This window comes from Rhineura floridana, chromosome 3, assembly GCF_030035675.1.
Source record: "Rhineura floridana isolate rRhiFlo1 chromosome 3, rRhiFlo1.hap2, whole genome shotgun sequence".
NCBI lineage: Eukaryota > Metazoa > Chordata > Lepidosauria > Squamata > Rhineuridae > Rhineura > Rhineura floridana.
The window spans coordinates 71,823,136-71,843,211 of NC_084482.1; the positions used below are offsets into that span (position 1 = coordinate 71,823,136).

The following is a 20,076-nucleotide window of genomic DNA, read 5'->3' on the forward strand; positions in this document are numbered from 1 at the left end:
GGGAGGGGGCTAGAAAAGGTGCCCTAAACATAGTCTGCCTCATGTCTCTTTCTGACTGGATTAACACGTCCGGTGGTGTCATCACTTAGAGGTCGCCAAAGACAATTGAATTTTGGAACATGGAATATACGGACATTGCTGGACAATACAGATAGTGAACGTCCTGAACGCAGGACTGCCATCATCATGACGAAGTTGAAACGTTTTAATATTAACATAGCAGCACTCCAAGAAACTCAAGAGCAGGAGAAGGACAACTGAAGGAAGAAAAAGGAGGTTATACCTTCTTCTGGAAAGGACTGCCAGACCAAGAACGACGAATACATGGAGTAGGCTTTGCTATTAAAAATAATCTTGTGAAGCTTTTGTCAGAAGTTCCTATTGGCATTAATGAACAACTCTCAACTCTCCGGTTAAAACTCGCCAAAAACCAGCAGGCAACTATTGTAAGTGCTTATGCACCAACATTAGATGCTGATGAGGACATCAAGGAAATTTTTTACAACCAGCTGGACACCATCTTATCAGAGATACCCAAGGAGGATAAAATTATCCTCTTGGGCGATTTCAACGCAAGAGTTGGGTGTGATTTTGATTTACAGCCAGAAACCATTGGGAAAGAAGGAGTTGGCAATAGCAACCTGATTGGAATTCTACTTCTGACTAAAGTAGTTTCACCAGAAAAATAAATTTAAAACATCATGGAAGCATCCTCGGTCAAAACACTGGCATCTCCTGGATTAGGTAACTGTCCGTGCCAGAGATCGTCGAGATGTACTCCTCACTAGGACCATGACGAGTGCTGATGACTGCTGGACAGATCACCGATTAATTCGATCCACTATGGCCATTAATATTGTTCTTCAACGTAGGCTCCAAGGAAGAAAAACAAGGCATAAAATGAAGATCCATGCCCTTCAAGATCCTATTAAGTGAGCCTTCTTTCAAACAATTCTCAAGAAACATCCACCGACGGAACTCCCTGAAAATGTCAGGTAACACTGGATTAAACTGAAGGCATCCATTATTGCAGCATGTGAACAAACTATTGGATACCAAACTAAGAAAATCAGGATTGGTTTGATGAGAATGATAGTGAGATTGAACATATCATCGACAAGAAAAGGAAAGCCTTCCAGATATGGCAGAAAGACATTAACTGTGCTGCTAAGAAAAAAATATATGCCAGTGCAAAGGCTGAGGTCCAAAGAATAACTAGAGAACTTTTCTAATGCCACAAAGGTCATCTATGGACCAACAAATTAAGGCACAAATCCCTTACGTTCAATGGATGGTACCAAATTTCTTAAGGATAAAGAGTCTATTGCACTGCGCTGGAAAGAGCATTACCACAACCTCCTTAATCGTAACTATTGTGGCTGGTGAAGTCTTCTCACAAATTCCACAACAACAAACTACAGACGACCTTGCAGTATCCCTTAATTTGGATGAAGTCAGTAAAGCCATCAATCAAATGAAGAACAAAGCTAGTGGACCTGATGGGATTCCTGCTGAAGTCTTTAAAGAAGGTGGGCCTCAACTTACACAACAACTTCATAAGCTCATCAAAAAAATCTGGATAAGGGAGGAGATCCAGGAAGACATTAGGGACGCCATAATTATCACCCTTTTTAAGAAGGGTGATAGAACAGATTGTGGGAACTATCGAGGTATCTCTCTTCTTGCTACCGCAAGTAAAATCCTTGCAAGGATCCTTGCAAATTGCCTCCTACCAATCTCAGAGGATGTCCTCCCCGAACCTCAATATGGTTTCCGCCCTTCCAGGGGGACAGTGGACATGATCTTCACTGCACGATAGCTTCAAGAAAAATGCCAGGCGCAGAATTGACCTTTATATATGGCGTTTATTGATCTGACTAAGGCCTTTGATACTGTGAATTGAACCTCTCTCTGGACCATCCGAAAACTCCTTCATGACAACATGACAGCGACAATTCTGGATAACAATGGCTTTCAGAGCGATCCATTCAGAGTCGGATACAGAGTAAAACAGGGATGTGTCATTGCTCCTACCTTGTTTGCTATCTTCATTGCTATGATTCTACACCTTATTGAGGGAAAACTTCCTACTGGTGTGGAAATCATATATCGAACAGATGGAAAGCTTTTTAATCTCAGTAGGCTGAAAGCAAAACGTAAGGTAATGTCAACCTCTGTCGTAGAACTTCAATATGTCGATGATAACGTAGTCTCCGCACATTAAGAGAAATCTTCAAACTATCCTAAATGTCTTTGCAGAAGCACATGGAAAGCTTGGGCTCTCACATAATATTAAAAAAACACAAAGTGCTTCATTAACAGGTGCAAACTAGTCCCTCTGTAGCACCATCAATCCAGCTTAATGGTGTGACATTGGAGAACGTTGATCACTTCCCCTATCTCGGCAGCCATCTCTCTGTAAAAGCTGACATCGATGCTGAAATTCAACATCGTCTGAGCTCTGCGAGTGCCGCATTCTCCCGAATGAAGCGTAGAGTGTTTGAGGATCGGAATATTCGCAGGGAGACCAAAATGCTTATTTACAAAGCCATTGTACTACCGACCTTACTGTATGCCTGTGAAACATGGACCATTTATAAACGCCACTCCCAACTTCTTGAAAGATTCCACCAACGCTGCCTCCGGAAAATTCTGCAAATTACTTGGGAAGACAGACGAACTAATGTTAGCATTTTGGAAGAAGCAAAGACTACCAGTGTTGAAACAATGATTCTTCAACATCAACTTCGATGGACTGGCCATGTTGTTTGAATGCCTAATCACTGTCTTCCAAAGCAGCTACTTTACTCCCAACTTAAGGATGGAAAATGGAACATCGGTGGACAGCAAAAGAGGTTTAAAGATGTTCTTAAAGCGAATCTAAAAAAAATGTAACATGAGCATCGACAACTGGGAAGTCTTGGCTCATGAACATCCCAAATGGAGGTTGGCTATTATCAAAGATGCAGTGGACTTCGAAGAAGCACGAATACAGGGTGAACGGGACAAACGAACTAAGCAGAAGGCACATCAAACAAATCCTCATCGCGACCAACTTCCATTGGGAAACCTATGTCCTCACTATGGAAGGCTGTGTGGATCCAGAATTGGCCTCCACAGTCACTTACGGACCCACTGTTAAAGACCTTATCTTGGAGGACAATCTTACTCGGCCACGAGTGATTGCAATGAATGATTCCTTGTTAACCATACTGAAGCTTTTAGTAAAAAAGTGGGGTGACAAATACTTTAATAAATCAATCCATTTCAGGTACACCGTGTTTCATGACACTTTGGAATTAAAGTGCAGGAAAGAGCTGGAACATGGTTGGCCATGTACTACTTAAAACCTTACAAATGCAGAAGTCAGCATAGCTCTTGAAACTTCCCAGCCAAACAGCTCCTAACTAGAACTGGAACAATATTTTTGGCTATTTGCCAGGGAGAGGCATGAAGAGTAAGAAGAAATTGTTCCCCAAACTGGGGAAGAGCAGAAGAAAGTTCTCTCAGTGTAAAGGTTGAATTGGGCTTACTTTACTTTTTAGGCTAAAGTGGCCAAGAGTGTTTTTTTTTTTTAAGTATTAAAAAAAGTTTCACTGTGCATCCAGCAAGTCTCTCCCATCAGAGGCCAAGGCTGCCTACCCAAATATTACCCTTTCTGTAGAAGGTGGAAAGCCAGCAATGTTACTAGCTTTCAAATTCCCAGGGGTCAATGGGAATAATCTCAAGGCTCCCCAGTTTCCTCTTCCTGTATTAGATATGACACAGGAAGAGAAACTCAGTAGTTCCTCTTGTCCTCTATAACACTGGTTACGAACCTCCAGCCGACATGCAGGAATCCTAATTTGGCCTACAAGGCTGTTTTCCCCAAGCCATTTTCAATAGCCATCATAAATTGTGTCATGTATGACTGAAGACACAAGTGCAAAGGAACAATTGGAAGCCTTAAAATGTACTCTCAGTTGTTCCTTAGTAAGTGGGGCTTGTATCTGGCATCAAATGCAAGCCCCACTGGAACTGGTTCCACTTGGGAGGGGAGCTGGAGCTTTTGAGTGGTGCCAATCCCTCTCAAAAGATGGCTTGAAGTTGGTGCCAATCAGCTAACTTCAAAACCCAAATTCAAGAGTGTTCTGCACTCTTCCCGCACAGCTTGAGCCTAGGAAAAATGGTTCAATTGGCAACACTGATGTCAGGTGATCAACAGGTGGGTAGCCCTGCTCACTTGTTAAAAGTGGCCCACCAGAGATGGGGGAGCTAAGGATCCATCCCACCAGGCAAACCCTGTTTCCCGCTTTATGGTTTTTTAAAAATACTAAGTTGTTCCCCACCACCACCACCACCTCTGAGATCAGGATCTCAGTGTACAGGAAAGGGGAGAGTCAACCCAACCCACTTCATCCTAAAAATGTAAGCCCAAGTCTATAACTGCCCACAAAACTTTCTCCTGCCTTCTTGGAAAGTAATAGAAAGCAACCCCATTTTCACAGGGGGATGAATGGTCCCACAAAAAATGAGGGTGGAACTTCAGCTCACTACTAACCAACATTCTATGAGACACCTGTAGTAGCAAAGATTGAATACTCCCGAGTTTAACTGATGTTGAGCAAAAACTAAGTTGTTCCTCAGTTTCACTTTACACTCTGGAAGAAACCAAAGCATGAAATGTCACAGTAAGCCAAGCAAATCTAACCTCACTATTCCCTGCTTATTTTGGAGTGATGTGCCCCTATTGGCTATGAACACTTTCTCCCACTCTAGCAGAACACTCTAGAACGCACTACAATTGCTTTAGGTTGCTATGCCATCCTCCTAGGGCTACAGATTAGCTGCCAAAATGAAGGATATGAAAGCTCAGATTTCCACAAGGTACTCTGTTCGCTGGCTTAATAAAGGTCTGTGGATGATGTGCCTCCCAAAAGCTGCATATATTAACCACAGGAAATATGTAAATAGGCCGAAGACTGAAGGCTTTTGTCTATTATAATGCAAACTACCTCCCTGAAACCTCAGTTACAACCTAAACTTACATTTTGTCGTAGAATGTTGTGTGTCCCGAATGACAGAACTTCATGCCGTTGCCGTTGATCATGCTGCTGTTTATGTTCCCTGAAATGTGTGATTTCCTCGATGCCTGGTCCTTCGCAAAGTTTCTACAAGCAGCTAATTTTGATTCCAAGGCCTGAAAAAGAAGTGAACAGAGATGAAGAAATAGGGAAGCAACATCAACAGAATCAGTGAAATAAAACATATAGTAGCCTGACCCATGACAGTCATCAGATTACACTTATGTCACATTTTAAGTACGAGCTGCTGACTCTAAAAATTTGCTCTTGAATAGAAACTGGGTTCCAAATGCAGGACAGATGAGGGTAGTCCCATAAAGAACTGCCCTAAATAGCACCCAATCATTCTTACTGTTCTTCAAAAACTTTAGAATAATAGTAGAAATTGCAATTTGCACCCTTTTAAGAGGACAACTTGGAAAAGCTGGGAGCAGCTGGCAAAAAGATAAGCCCTACATGTATTTGCTGCAGGGAAGCAGGAATACTAGAAGAATATGCAGATAACCATCACAGCTGGATGTGACGAGACACAGACTGTGGGAGGATTCTGAAAACTCTCTTCATGGAATAAAACTCCAACACTCTGAGATTACATTAAGCATTACCCATCCACTTTTACATCCATAAAAGAAAAGTGCATTTTAAAAATAGGGGAAAGCTATGCTCCTCAAGATGCTGAATTCTGCAAGGGTGAGGGTAAAAGAAACCAGCTTGCCAGGATCCTAGAGTTCAATGTCTCCTTTCACCACATCAGATCAGAGGGTCACTAAGCTAGCAGGACACACTTTGGTTTCCAGGACAATTCATTCTAAACATATGCATCAAGAAGAATCCCTCCTTATAGCACACTCACACTCTCTCTCACACTCTCTCTCTCACACATACACAGACATTTCTACTCCAAGTAGTTGGCTCAAATAACTTGAAGCAGATACTTTCATTCTCAATGCAATATAGTTGCTTCAAATAGCATCTTTGTTTACAATCATATCAAGCAAAAGCCACTTGACTTCCAGCTCATAACAAAGGGAGTGTGACCGATTTGAATGTGTGACAGCATCTAGGAAAAGCCTTGAAATGGAAATGGACTGCCTTCAACTCAATTCTGACTTATAGCAACCCTATGAATAGGGTTTTAATGGTAAGCGGTATTCAGAGGTGGTTTACCACTACCTTCCCTTCCTCTGAGGCTGAGAGGTAGTGACTGGCCCAAGGTCACCCAGTGAGCTTCATGGCTGTGTGGGGATTCGATCCCTGGTCTCCCAGGTCGTAGTCCGACACTAACCACTACCCCACACTGGCTCAGGCTATGTTTAAACATGGCTTGGAATTCGGCAAGACGGAGTGCAAAGGAGTCCTGCATAGTAAAGGCCAAGGCTCTTACCCCAACTTTCCTTAGAAGATCACCTACAATGTTGAGCGCATATATCCTAGCAGACGGAGTAAGGGGACTGGTACCAAAACCATTGGGAAGAGCTGCAAAACAAAAAATGGCAACAGAGTAGTTAATGACATATTCGCAAAAAGGAAATGAAGAGCATGCCTACTCCAGTGTTCCGAGGCTCCAAGAACAGTTGCCACGCCAAAAATCTAGGAAAACTATACACTGGTGAAGTTTGGGGGGCAGGAGAAATATAGTTACAAACATGCTATCTGATCCAGCTTCTCCCCAAATACTGAGCTATCCAATCACTTTCTAGATCAGGGGTGTGGAACCTGCGGCCATCCAGATGGTGTTGAGGCTCCAATTCCAACTCAGCCCTACCCAGTGTGGCCAATAGTTAGGAATGATGGGAACTGTAGTCCAACAATATCTAGAGGACCACAGATTCCCTACCTCTGTCCTAGATAGAAACCATTACAACATCTTCCTTTCCTATTGCAAATACAAAATTATCCTAACAAGCCAAGAATAACCCTATGTTGAGCTCTTTCAGAATATGAATAAGAGAGGGGTGCTGTCTAGGAAAATATTACTAACACATATATTTTTAAAGACCAATTCTCACAGCCAGTTGTTTAAACCTTATCCCCCACAGCCATTATAAGGGATAGGATTTTATAACTAAAACAAAAGACAAAGGGGAAACAAGTCTTATATAATGCACATAAAGGATTTGTTTACTTATATCATTCAAAAATTGATCTTTAATTTCTATTCTGATGGAGATTGGCCCACCATTTCTACAATACTAAAGCTACAACTACTATATGCAAGAGTCATGGGCTGCAGTACACCTAAGTAGTCAAATTTTGCTCTACATCCATATGTGATGCAAGCACTGGAACACTCATAATACTTGCATGTGTATGTTCTACCTTTTGGTGAGGGAAAACTGTTCTCACAGCTTTTCCCAACAGGTGTTGCTGGCAGCGAGAGTGAAGCTTGGACAGCTGAATCAATCTTTTCACAGTCCAACGTCGGGGAACTAGGAGCTGACTTTCTGGTCACTTCCTGTTGCCTTTCCCGTACTGCTAGTTCTTGTCTTAAATCTGTAAGTTTGAAGAAGAATGCATTGCAGATGCGTGTCTTAACACTGAAAACACAAATGCCAACCCTACCTCATCATCCAACTTCTGTTCTACTCATTCTCTAGAGACTTCTACCATCTCAGATCAAGTTTCCAAGGCCAAATGAGACACAAACAGAATATTGGCTGGAGTTGCATGATGATCTCAAAGGCTACATTGACAAGACATCATTTGTACTAAAGCTTGCCGTCAACAATAAACAATTCCCACTCCCTGTCAATGCAAAGTACACAGAAGTAGCACAACTAATAACCCTTAATGACAGGCAAAGTACCCATCAGGTATAGTCACCTGTTCCCTACCCTTCTACCACAGAGGATAGGGATGCATGTGACCATCAGCTTTCATGAATGCACTCCCAGGCAGTCAAACATCTGCTTGCCTGACACAGGCAGCATATATATTTTTTGAATGTCATCTTACACTTTCTTTGCAGAAAAGTCACTTGAGTCAGACGGAAGAGGAGAGATCTACTCCCGGCTCTCCCTGATCTGAGCCTAGTTTTTCTCCCCGCATTTTGGCAGCCTGCCTTGGGGGGCAGAAACTGCCTCTTCTTGTCTACAAGTGTACAAGTACTTGGAACAACAGGGCTTCAAGCTCAGTTTGCAGGGCTCCACGAGCTAGAGGGAGCCCCAGCTGACGAAGCGTCAAGGCCCCAGCTGACAAAGCATCAAGGCGAGTTAAGCAGCAGAGCAAAAAGAGGGCAAGTAGCTCCCATTTATTCCATTATTTAATTGAAGTAAAACAGCTCAGAGCAATAAGTAATAAGAGCAGCCCAAGGTCACCCTGAGCTAGGAGCCAAATCCTGAAAGAACCTATATCTTAGGAGACAGATCCTAGGAGAAGGAAGCCCATAGAAAGCTAGTTTTCAACACCACCCTAGCAGGAAAGCTTCAGGGGACACTGTAAACAAGGCTAAATTCCAGTCGGAGAGAAGGGGGAAAAGGAAACTCCACCGACACATACAGGGAGAGAGTCAGCTCAGTCCTTGCTAAAAAGGGCAGCTTCAGCCTTCCTGAAACACAACCACAAGCTCTGTTTCCCTAGGTTAAAGAAAGGTCAGGCTGTTCTAGGTGGGAAAACAACAAACACAAAAGACTTGCCTGGAAGGCGCAGCCCCTTGATTAGATTAAAAGCAGCCAAAAGCTTAAACAGCCCCGCCCCTCGCTCAGGAAGGAAGGAAGCCTGAGAGAATACTAAAGTGTTAAGCCCCAGCTGATAGCCATCAGCCTCAAGTAACACATCATTGGCTGGCAGCAGTAGCTGGGAGGAACCAGCCACACATATAAAGTCAGAGCACCCTAGCGAGGGAGCTTGCTCCACAAGCTAGAGGGAGCCCCAGCTGACAAAGCGTCAAGGCCCCAGCTGACAAAGCGTCAAGGCCCCAGCTGACAAAGCGTCAAGGCCCCAGCTGACAAAGCGTCAAGGCCCCAGCTGACAAAGCGTCAAGGCCCCAGCTGACAAAGCGTCAAGGCCCCAGCTGACAAAGCGTCAAGGCGAGTTAAGCAGCAGAGCGAGTTCGGCAGCAGGGCGAGGAGGCCAGGGCCCCCCACTCTGCCCGTCTGTTCCCTGACCTCAACTAAACCGCAGTCTCCAACCCACTGACATAATAAACCTTAAACAAAACTATGCAGGTAAGAAGCCAGCAGGGGTGTGGGGGCTTTCCAGTGTTTTGCACTGCCTGCAGCATGTACGACTATCTGCCTGTTGGACCGAAGTCGTGGGTGTGCTCTCGGTGCAATGAGCTCCTGGCTCTCCGGGAACGACTTCATTTCCTTGAGGTCAAGGTGGCGGACCTGGAAAAGCTGAGAGAGGCAGAGAGGTGTGTGGAGGAGGCCTTCAGGGACGTTATAGCTGTGTCCCACTCCAACGATGATAGCTCTCCTGCTATCATGGAGAACGATGGTCTCGGGGAAGGAGAGCATCCAGCTGAGGAAGAGGGAAACGATCCCTTAGAAGGGACCCATTCCTTGGGGGATGAGCAGCTATCCTCTCGTGCCGAGGATATATCTCCAGGGGGTGGAGGGATCCTTGTAGTGGGTGATTCGATCATTAGGAACATAGACAGTGGGGTGTGTGATGGGCGTGTAGACCGCAAGGTGTTTTGCGAAGGTTGCGGATATCGCCCGTCGTTTAGATAGTTTGGTAGATAGTGCTGGGAAGGAGTCAGTGGTCGTGGTGCACGTTGGCACCAACGACATGGGGAAATGCAGCCGTGACGTCCTGGAAGCAAAATTTAGGTTGCTAGGTAGGATGCTGAAAGCCAGGACCTCCAAGGTGGCTTTCTCTGAAATGCTACCGGTTCCACGCGCAGGACCAGCCAGACAGGCCCAGCTTCACAGTCTCAATGCGTGGATGAGACAATGGTGTCGGGTGGAAGGGTTCGGATTTGTTAGGCACTGGGGAACATTTTGGGACGAGCCGGGGCTGTACAAAAGGGCCGGGCTCCACTTGAACCAGAATGGAACCAGACTGCTGGCACTTAAAATTAAAAAGGTAGCAGAGCAGCTTTTAAACTGACTGAGGGGGGAAACCCTACAGGAGCTGAGAAAGGTCCGGTTCGGAATAAACCTCCCCCCTGGGATAAAAAACAAAGAAATGATGAAATTTTAAAAGGGGTAGGCCTAGAAGTAGGCATTGTGAGAGCAGGGGCACAGGATATAAATTCAGAAGAGCAAAATTACCACAGGCCTAACCACAAGTGCCAAAGAACCTTGAAGAGAGACACTGCTTACAAGTGCCTGTACGCTAATGCTAGGAGCCTCCGAACCAAGATGGGAGAACTGGAGTGCTTGGTTTTAGAGAAGAGCATTGATATAGTGAGCATAACCGAGACCTGGTGGAATGGAGAAAACCAGTGGGATACGGTTATCCCTGGATATAAACTATATCGGAAGGACAGAGAAGGACGTATTGGTGGCGGAGTCGCTCTATACGTGAAAGAAGGCATTGAATCCAGCAAGCTCGAAACCCCAAAAGAGGCAGACTCCTCCACAGAATCGTTGTGGGTGGTGATACCGTGCCCCAGGAGGGACTTAATACTGGGAACGATCTATCGTCCCCCTGATCAAAATGCTCAGGGAGACCTTGAGATGAGATATGAAATTGAGGAAGCATCCAAACTAGCAAATGTGGTAGTAATGGGTGACTTCAACTACCCGGACATAGACTGGCTGCATATGTGTTCCAGTCATGACAAAGAAGCAAAGTTTCTAGATATTCTAAATGACTATTCCCTAGATCAGTTGGTCATGGGACCGACCAGAGGGACAGCAACCCTGGACTTAATCCTCAGTGGGGACCGGGACCTGGTGCAAGATGTAAGTGTTGTTGAACCGATTGGGAGCAGTGACCACAGTGCTATTAAATTAAACATACATGTAACTGGCCAATTGCCAAGAAAATCCAACATGGTCACATTTGACTTCAAAAGAGGAAACTTCACAAAAATGAGGGGATTGGTAAAAAGAAAGCTGAAAAACAAAGTCCAGAGGGTCACATCACTCGAAAATGCTTGGAAGTTGTTTAAAAACACTATATTAGAAGCTCAACTGGAGTGCATACCGCAGATCAGAAAAGGTACCGCCAGGGCCAAGAAGATGCCAGCATGGTTAACGAGCAAAGTCAAGGAAGCTCTTAGAGGCAAAAAGTCTTCCTTCAGAAAATGGAAGTCTTGTCCGAATGAAGAAAATAAAAAAGAACACAAACTCTGGCAAAAGAAATGCAAGAAGACAATAAGGGATGCTAAAAAAGAATTTGAGGAGCACATTGCTAAGAACATAAAAACCAACAACAAAAAATTCTATAAATACATTCAAAGCAGGAGACCATCTAGGGAGACAATTGGACCCTTGGATGATAAGGGAGTCAAAGGTGTACTAAAGAACGATAAGGAGATAGCAGAGAAGCTAAATGAATTCTTTGCATCTGTCTTCACAGTGGAAGATATAGGGCAGATCCCTGAACCTGAACTAACATTTGCAGGATGGGATTCTGAGGAACTAAGACAAATAGTGGTAACGAGAGAGGAAGTTCTAAGCTTAATGGACAATATAAAAACTGACAAATCACCGGGCCCGGATGGCATCCACCCGAGAGTTCTCAAAGAACTCAAAGGTGAAATTGCTGATCTGCTAACTAAAATATGTAACTTGTCCCTCGGGTCCTCCTCTGTGCCTGAGGACTGGAAAGTGGCAAATGTAACACCAATCTTCAAAAAGGGATCCAGAGGGGATCCCGGAAATTACAGGCCAGTTAGCTTAACTTCTGTCCCTGGAAAACTGGTAGGAAGTATTATTAAAGCTAGATTAACTAAGCACATAGAAGAACAAGCCTTGCTGAAGCAGAGCCAGCATGGCTTCTGCAAGGGACAGTCCTGTCTCAGTAACCTATTAGAATTCTTTGAGAGTGTCAACAAGCATATAGATAGAGGTGATCCAGTGGACATAGTGTACTTAGACTTTCAAAAAGCGTTTGACAAGGTACCTCACCAAAGGCTTCTGAGGAAGCTTAGCAGTCATGGAATAAGAGGAGAGGTCCTCTTGTGGATAAGGAATTGGTTAAGAAGCAGAAAGCAGAGAGTAGGAATAAACGGACAGTTCTCCCAATGGAGGGCTGTAGAAAGTGGAGTCCCTCAAGAATCGGTATTGGGACCTGTACTTTTCAACTTGTTCATTAATGACCTAGAATTAGGAGTGAGCAGTGAAGTGGCCAAGTTTGCTGACAACACTAAATTGTTCAGGGTTGTTAAAACAAAAAGGGATTGCGAAGAGCTCCAAAAAGACCTCTCCAAACTGAGTGAATGGGCGGGAAAATGGCAAATGCAATTCAATATAAACAAGTGTAAAATTATGCATATTGGAGCAAAAAATCTTCATTTCACATATACGCTCATGGGGTCTGAACTGGCGGTGACCGACCAGGAGAGAGACCTCGGGGTTGTAGTGGACAGCACTATGAAAATGTCGACCCAGTGTGCGGCAGCTGTGAAAAAGGCAAATTCCATGCTAGCGATAATTAGGAAAGGTACTGAAAATAAAACAGCCGATATCATAATGCCGTTGTATAAATCTATGGTGCGGCCGCATTTGGAATACTGTGTACAGGTTCTGGTCGCCTCATCTCAAAAAGGATATTATAGAGTTGGAAAAGGTTCAGAAGAGGGCAACCAGAATGATCAAGGGGATGGAGCGACTCCCTTACGAGGAAAGGTTGCAGCATTTGGGGCTTTTTAGTTTAGAGAAAAGGTGGGTCAGAGGAGACATGATAGAAGTGTATAAAATTATGCATGGCATTGAGAAAGTGGATAGAGAAAAGTTCTTCTCCCTCTCTCATAATACTAGAACTTGTGGACATTCAAAGAAGCTGAATGTTGGAAGATTCAGGACAGACAAAAGGAAGTACTTCTTTACTCAGTGCATAGTTAAACTATGGAATTTGCTCCCACAAGATGCAGTAATGGCCACCAGCTTGGATGGCTTTAAAAGAAGATTAGACAAATTCATGGAGGACAGGGCTATCAATGGCTACTAGCCATGATGGCTGTGCTCTGCCACCCTAGTCAGAGGCAGCATGCTTCTGAAAACCAGTTGCCGGAAGCCTCAGGAGGGGAGAGTGTTCTTGCACTCGGGTCCTGCTTGCGGGCTTCCCCCAGGCACCTGGTTGGCCACTGTGAGAACAGGATGCTAGACTAGATGGGCCACTGGCCTGATCCAGCAGGCTCTTCTTATGTTCTTATGCCCTAAGGATGAATGAATCCTCTGGGCATTATCTCACAGTATTCATTCTGCAGTGCTATTAATCTGCACACTGCTGAGAAATGTTCCATAAATCAGGGATTTCCAAAGGAGATTACAGGGGTACAGATGAGGTTCAAAATTATTTAACATATATTTCCCCATCAAATCGTGTCTGCTCTCTCATTCAGAATATGCAAATAAAAGGTCACATATGTGCATGCATACAATCTGACTGGGAATGTTTGGCTTAATTAACAACACATCATCAAGTCCTGTTCTGAAACATGATACCTACTACATAACACATCTCATACAGAAGTTTGCTTAACCTTGCCCTGATAATGATTTTGCTGTCTTCATGAAGTATCTATAAAATATTAACAAATAAATACATTAGATATGGCTTACAGTTGTACCCCAGGTTTTATCCTACCAGGTCTTATGTATCCCTTCACTAGAAGGTACATCTGCGACCTGTGACAGCCAGACTCCATCTTCATTACTAATCAGCAGTGGCAAATCAAGCAATACCTCTTGCTTCGTCCTTCAGCCTTTGTACAGAAACTAGCAGAGATTCCTTGTCATCAAGTTCACTTTCCAAAAAGGCATTTCTCTCAATGGCCTGATTCAGCCTTTGTTCAAAGTCTTCCAAGGAAACAATTGTAGCCCTAGAGATTCATATAAAAAACCCAGAGGATACAACTGTTCAGTACATGTTTAAAAATGGGTAAAGATGCACCAAGTCCAATATCTGACTGTGTCTGTGAGAGAGAGAACATGAAAATATACCAACATGTTAATAGGTGCATAGTTAATTTACAAGGGCCATAATCCAGCACTGCAATTAGCAAATTAACCAGAGGTTGGTCTGGAAGCTACAGCTGATGTAAAATGCAGTGGCATGACTTTTCACTGGGGCAAGGTATCGCCAACATGTCACCCCACTGCTGAAAGAATTCCACCGGCTGCCTATTAGCTACTGGGTCAAGTTCAATATTCTAGATTAGGTGTACAAAGCCCTATACACCTTGGGACCAGGATATCTGAAAGATCGTCTTACCCCTTACATACCCAATCGATCACTGCGCTCTGCAGGTGAGGGGCCCATTCTGCACAACACAGGAAGCAGACCTTTAGTGTTGTGGCACCTACCATTTGGAATTCCCTTCCCTTAAAAATTAATGGGCACCACCTCTGCTACCTTTTCGGCATCTGTGTTGAAATTGCTTTTTAAGATTTTTTTAAGGCATTTAAATAAGTTTTAGAATGTTTTTAGTGCTTTTGTTTGCTGCCCTGGGCTCCTTCTGAAAGGAAGGGCAGGATATAAATTTAATAAATATGTAATAATAAAATCTTTTTCAGCAAAGTAGTTCAACAGACCCACCACTTCTCAAGGTATCATATTATACAGACATTGTTAAATTGCGGTCAGCAAACTTTCTGAATTTATTTGCAAGGATACCCTAAACCTCTGAGAGCAGGCTTTCATTTTGAAAATGTATGACACTCCTATTTATGAGATGCAACATGTAACTGTTTTATATATGTTATTATAATGTAAATTGCTTCAGAATGCCTAATGAGAAGCAATTCATATATGAAATAAATAATAGCAATGACTGAATTCTTGGCACATATTGTGCCAGCTTGATCCTCAAGCTTTGTTTAATAGGGACTATGCAAAATAATTTGTCATGTAAAGACCGGGACTGAGACAAAGCAGAAATTACAGTTCTTGCCTGCTTTTTATAATAATGCACAACTTCTTAACAGTTCAGACAAGACTGAGATGCTGTTGGTGGACGGGTTCTCTGATCGGATGGTGGATATATACCCTGTCCTGGACGGGGTTACACTCCCCCTAAAGCACCGGGTTCGTAGTCTGGGAGTCTTTTTAGACTCTTCCCTTTCACTTGAGGCTCAAGTAGCCTTGGTGGCTAGGAATGCGTTTTACCAACTTCGGTTGGTAGCCCAGCTACGTCCCTATTTGAGTAAAGAGGACCTTACATCAGTGGTACATGCTCTGGTAACCTCACGTTTAGATTACTGTAATGCGCTTTACGTAGGGCTACCTTTGAAGACAGTTCGGAAGCTACAGCTAGTGCAAAATGCGGCGGCCAGATTGCTGACAAGGACCAAGCGGTCCGAGCATATAACACCTGTCCTGGCCCGCTTGCACTGGTTGCCAATATGTTTCCGGGCCAGATTCAAAGTGTTGGTATTGACCTATAAAACCTTATATGGTGCGGGACCACGATACCTGACGAAACGCCTCCTCAGATATGAACCGGCCCGTACACTATGTTCTGCTACGAAGGCCCTCCTCCGGGTTCCAACTCATAGGGAGCCCGGAGGGTGGTGACAAGATCTAGGGCCTTCTCAGTGGTGCTCCCCGAACTATGGAACAGTCTCCCCGAGGAAGTACGCCTGGCGCCGACTTTGCTCTCTTTTCGGCGCCAGGTCAAAACCTTCCTATTCTCCGAAGCATTTTAAGCTAAACTGATTTATTTTAAAAATGTTATTGTACTTGATTTTTGATTGTATTACTAGTATTATTCTGTTATTTATTGTATTTTTATGCTATTTTATGTTCACCGCCCAGAGAGCTATCGCTAGTCGGGCGGTATATAAATCTAATAAATAAATAAATAATAAATAATTCAGTCATATTTTCTGCTGACCCATGAGGCTACCAAATGAAAGAAGGTTTGGTAATGTGATGAAGACTATGAAAGTTTTAGTTACAAAACTGCATCAATATCAAGTTACTGTTTATATTATACAAGGTTCTTTGGAAGTTACTGAAACAAACCTTGAGTGACAAGGCAGTATCTAAGGAAGTATCTGCCTCAAGCAGGGAACTAACTATCACCAACACTATGACCTTTACCTCTTAGCACGCTCAAGGTCATCATTGGCTTGCTCTAGCTCTCTCACATATTTATGCAGCTGGTCTTTAATTGCCCTGGTCTGATTCAAGTCATCCTCCAACAAAGACACTTGCTTGTAGCTCTGTGCATATTGGTGCTCAAGCTTCTCCTGAAAGCACAAGAAAGTGAAGAATTCTACTGCTTTGAAATTAGACAAAGAGGATTAGTTGTCCTGCCACCTCCCCTGTTGCTTCAGTCAAACATGCATTCATATTTGCAGAGACTCTGTAAATCCTAGAATAAAAAATAGATGAAGTCACACCCAGCATGACTTAGACATTTTTTCTCTGCTCTTTTTCTCTCAATGTCTACCACATTTCTGAAAAGCAAATTCACAAATGAGATGGGTAGGTTTAGTACAAAAAATCCAGGCTATGGTACCTCTGGGTTTATGGGAGAGAATGCAATTCTCCAGAGGCATGCAAAGCTTATTAAAGCAGTTAAGGCAGTTCATCTTTTATAGTTCTGCAACCAGAATGCTGCCAAGGGCAATGCACATACCTATCTGATAGGATGCTGCCAGTATATGTCCTCTTTAAGCTAGAGTGCACTCAGAGTGCCAAATTGTCCTCTCACATGTAAGAAGAGTCATTAGAATACACTGATGTTCACTGTCAAAAGCTCTTTAATTTACAGAGCATTAGCTTTAAACCTGTTGGCTGCACTCTTTTCAATTGCATTTGACAATCTGGTGGACTAAGACTATAAAACAAGTGAAGGAAGGATAGGTGACAATTAACTAGCCCTACAACCTAAATGTAGCTTTAAAGCAATGTCTTGATAATCAGTGGGTTATAATTCCAGATCTGCCTTCACCAACACCATAACTGATGCAGCTGTACCTTTAAAGTTTCCACTTCCTGCTTCAATCTTTGGTTGTCTGCTTGCAAGTCCCGGTTCCTCTGTTCAGCCTGTACTAGCTGGGCCTCCAACTCTGCTTCCAGTTCTCTGCTGCCCTCCTGAAATTCTGCCAGCTCTTCACGGGCCTCCTGGAAACTGTAACAGGAATGGTGGTGATGGGCAGGGCATTACTCCAACCATGTTTCCATCTTGCCAATGTGGTATCAGCAAGCCTATAACCTCTTTCCCTTACTGACTGTCTCAATAGGACTGAAAGTATTTGTTACTGCATTATAGATGTTAACCAAGTTTCTTGTTGAAAGTGTGGCAACAGAATTATTGCATATTATCTATATGCATCTTCCATAGGAAGAAAAATTGAATTTTCCAAACAATAAAATCCTTTGTCATTTGAAAAACATGCATATTCAAAATACCGTCTCTACTGAGGTGCTCTGCTGTTAGAAGTTAACCAAGAGATAACCCTGTTCCCTAGCAGAAAATTATTTCCTACAAGGCTGAAATAGGGTGCTGTTTAGAAATGGTGCTCAACAAGGCTGACAGTAGGCCCAGTTTGGGGATTAAAGTAACTTGCCTAGTGGAAGACCTATGCCAGAAGACCAATGTTCAAGTGTGACGCTGTTGACAATCTGGTGGACTAAGACTATAAAACAAGTGAAGGAAGGATAGGTGACAATTAACTAGCCCTACAACCTAAATGTAGCTTTAAAGCAACGTCTTGATAATCAGTGGGTTATAATTCCAGATCTGCCTTCACCAACACCATAACTGATGCAGCTGTACCTTTAAAGCTACTTTCCCTTGACAATGTATAATTCTCGATCTCCTGGCAGGTTTTTTAATTTATTTCGCAGAAAAAAATATTTTTAAAAACATTAAAACATACTAACAAAAAACCCACAAAAAACTCACCAAAAAGTTTTAAATGCTTGGATGAATAAAAATGTACTTACCTAGTGCCTGAATGACACCTTGAGGACATGCGTGGGGCATCAAAAATGAAAAAACCTATCCCTCATTGACATCTGCCTCACCTCAGGTGAGGGAGGAGAAGGGAGTCAGTAGATAATCTTGCAGTGCAGTTGGGAAAGAATCATAGCTCATTGATAGAGCACATGCTTTGCATGCAAAAAGGGTCCCAAATTCAATCCCCAGCATCTTCAGGTAGGGTTCAAAGAGCTCCTGCTTGGAGAGCTGCTGCCAGTCAATGTTAATAATACAGAGCTAGATGGACCAACAATTTGACTCAGTATAAGGCAGCTTCCCATGTTCTGATATGAGAGCAGGCAGGCGTTGGGGCTGAAGAGATTGCAACGTGGTGGTTTAGCCTGTACCTGTCAAGCAGAACTCACAAAGTGGTGCTGGGGGATTACTGTTCTGCCCTATGGTATTTATCCTGACCTAAGCAGTGTCTTAAAATCTCATCTCATCCCCCATCTATCCTTTTTAACGTTTTTCTGGAATTACTGGGGGAAAGTGTTGGGAGATTTGGAGTAAGGTGTCCTCAGTGTATCAATGACCCTCAACTCTATTTTTTCCTTTTCAATAGCACCAGGTAAGGCAGCAGATGACCTAAATGAGTTCCTGGAATCCTTTTTGCTAGTGTTAAACATTAGGAATTGGAAAACCTTGCCAATCATCTACAAATTTCCCAAGATACCTTCTGCCCACCCCTATTAAACCCCTAAAAAAACCCTCACAACACATCTTGTTTATTAAGCCAACATCACTGCTTTTTTAAAAACAAATACTTCTCTAGGTAAGAAACAGCTAACTATATAAAAAGCCACCCTACAAGTCAGGACAATTATTCTACTATCTGATCTCTGTGGGAGGGGAGCTTTCTACTAACCCATAATTGCTGTTTGTCTTTTACCCCACAGTGGTCATATTTTATATTCAAGCAGGAAATTGAATTCATTCAGATTATGCAGGTGCTGGGCTGCAATCATTCAATATACAAGAGCCAGAGGCTTAAATAGCATCCTAATCACTGTTAAAAAATAACGGGGAGTTAGAAGCTCCTGCAACTCAGAATGACCTTATTATCAAAACTAGGCAGCCTTGTATCTAAAGTAGACTTCAGTAAACTTGTACTTTTTACAGAGATAGTTTAACGGTTAAACTTTAACCCTTCAGTGAGGCATGAGAAAATCTGCCAAGCATTCCTGAGATGAGAAAGGGCCCCATCGTTTTCAAAAGGAGATTTCAAACAGTTCAAGGCCACCACTGACAAAGAACTTCTATTCCTGCACCCCAAAGCATATAGCTCATAGCTATGCTGAAGACACATGGCTTCTAACTGCAGCTTCTTAATGCTGTAACTAACATTTTAAAGGTTATCCCAAATAAAGCAATTTCAATGCAAGAGAATCAGAATAGTAGAGAAGGAACGGGCCTATAAGGCCATCGAGTCTAACCCCCTCCTCGATGCAGGAATCCAATTTAAAGCATACCCAACAGGTGGCTGTTCAGTTTCCTCTTGAATGCCTCCAGTGTTGGAGAGCCCACCGCCTCTCTAGGTAACTGGTCCCATTATAGTACTGCTCTCAGAGTTAGGATGCTTTTCCTGATGTTCAGCCAAAATCTGGCTTCCTGTAACTTGAACCCATTTTTCTGTGTCCTGCTCTCTGGGATGATCGAAAAGAGATCCTGGCCTTCCTCTGTGTGACAACCTTTCAAGTACTTGAAGAGTGCTATCATATCTCCCCTCCCTCTTCTCTTGGCAAAACATGCCCAGTCCTTTCAGTCTCTCCTCATAGACTCATAGACTTTGTTTCCAGTCCACTGATCATCCTTGCTGCTCTCCTCTGAACCTCTTCCAATTTGTCTGCATCCCTCTTAAAGTGGGGTGTCCAGACCTGGATGCAGTACTCAAGATGAGGCCTAACCAGTGCCGAATAGAGGAAAATAGTACTTCACACAATTTGGAAACAATACTTCTGTCAATGC

The 20,076-nt window shown here is 43.3% G+C and overlaps 1 protein-coding gene across 6 annotated transcripts in view; it reads right to left on the reverse strand.

Annotated features, from left to right (window-relative positions):
* NDEL1 (nudE neurodevelopment protein 1 like 1) overlaps nt 1–20,076 on the reverse strand; it is a 50,647-nt gene that overhangs the window by 8,480 nt on the left and 22,091 nt on the right. For 4 of the 6 annotated variants that reach the window (XM_061616525.1, XM_061616522.1, XM_061616526.1 and 1 more), the window contains exons 3-9: nt 17,106–17,259; nt 16,224–16,372; nt 13,865–14,001; nt 7,383–7,556; nt 6,448–6,539; nt 5,028–5,179; nt 2,565–2,662 (exon numbers count right to left, since the gene is read on the reverse strand). In XM_061616525.1, the coding sequence (XP_061472509.1) occupies nt 2,566–2,662; nt 5,028–5,179; nt 6,448–6,539; nt 7,383–7,556; nt 13,865–14,001; nt 16,224–16,372; nt 17,106–17,259 (955 nt within the window). In that variant the 3' untranslated portion in view covers nt 2,565. Of the gene's footprint in view, nt 1–2,564; nt 2,663–5,027; nt 5,180–6,447; nt 6,540–7,382; nt 7,557–13,864; nt 14,002–16,223; nt 16,373–17,105; nt 17,260–20,076 lie in introns of those variants that run through there. The other 2 variants (XM_061616524.1, XM_061616523.1) reach the window with 1 other exon arrangement.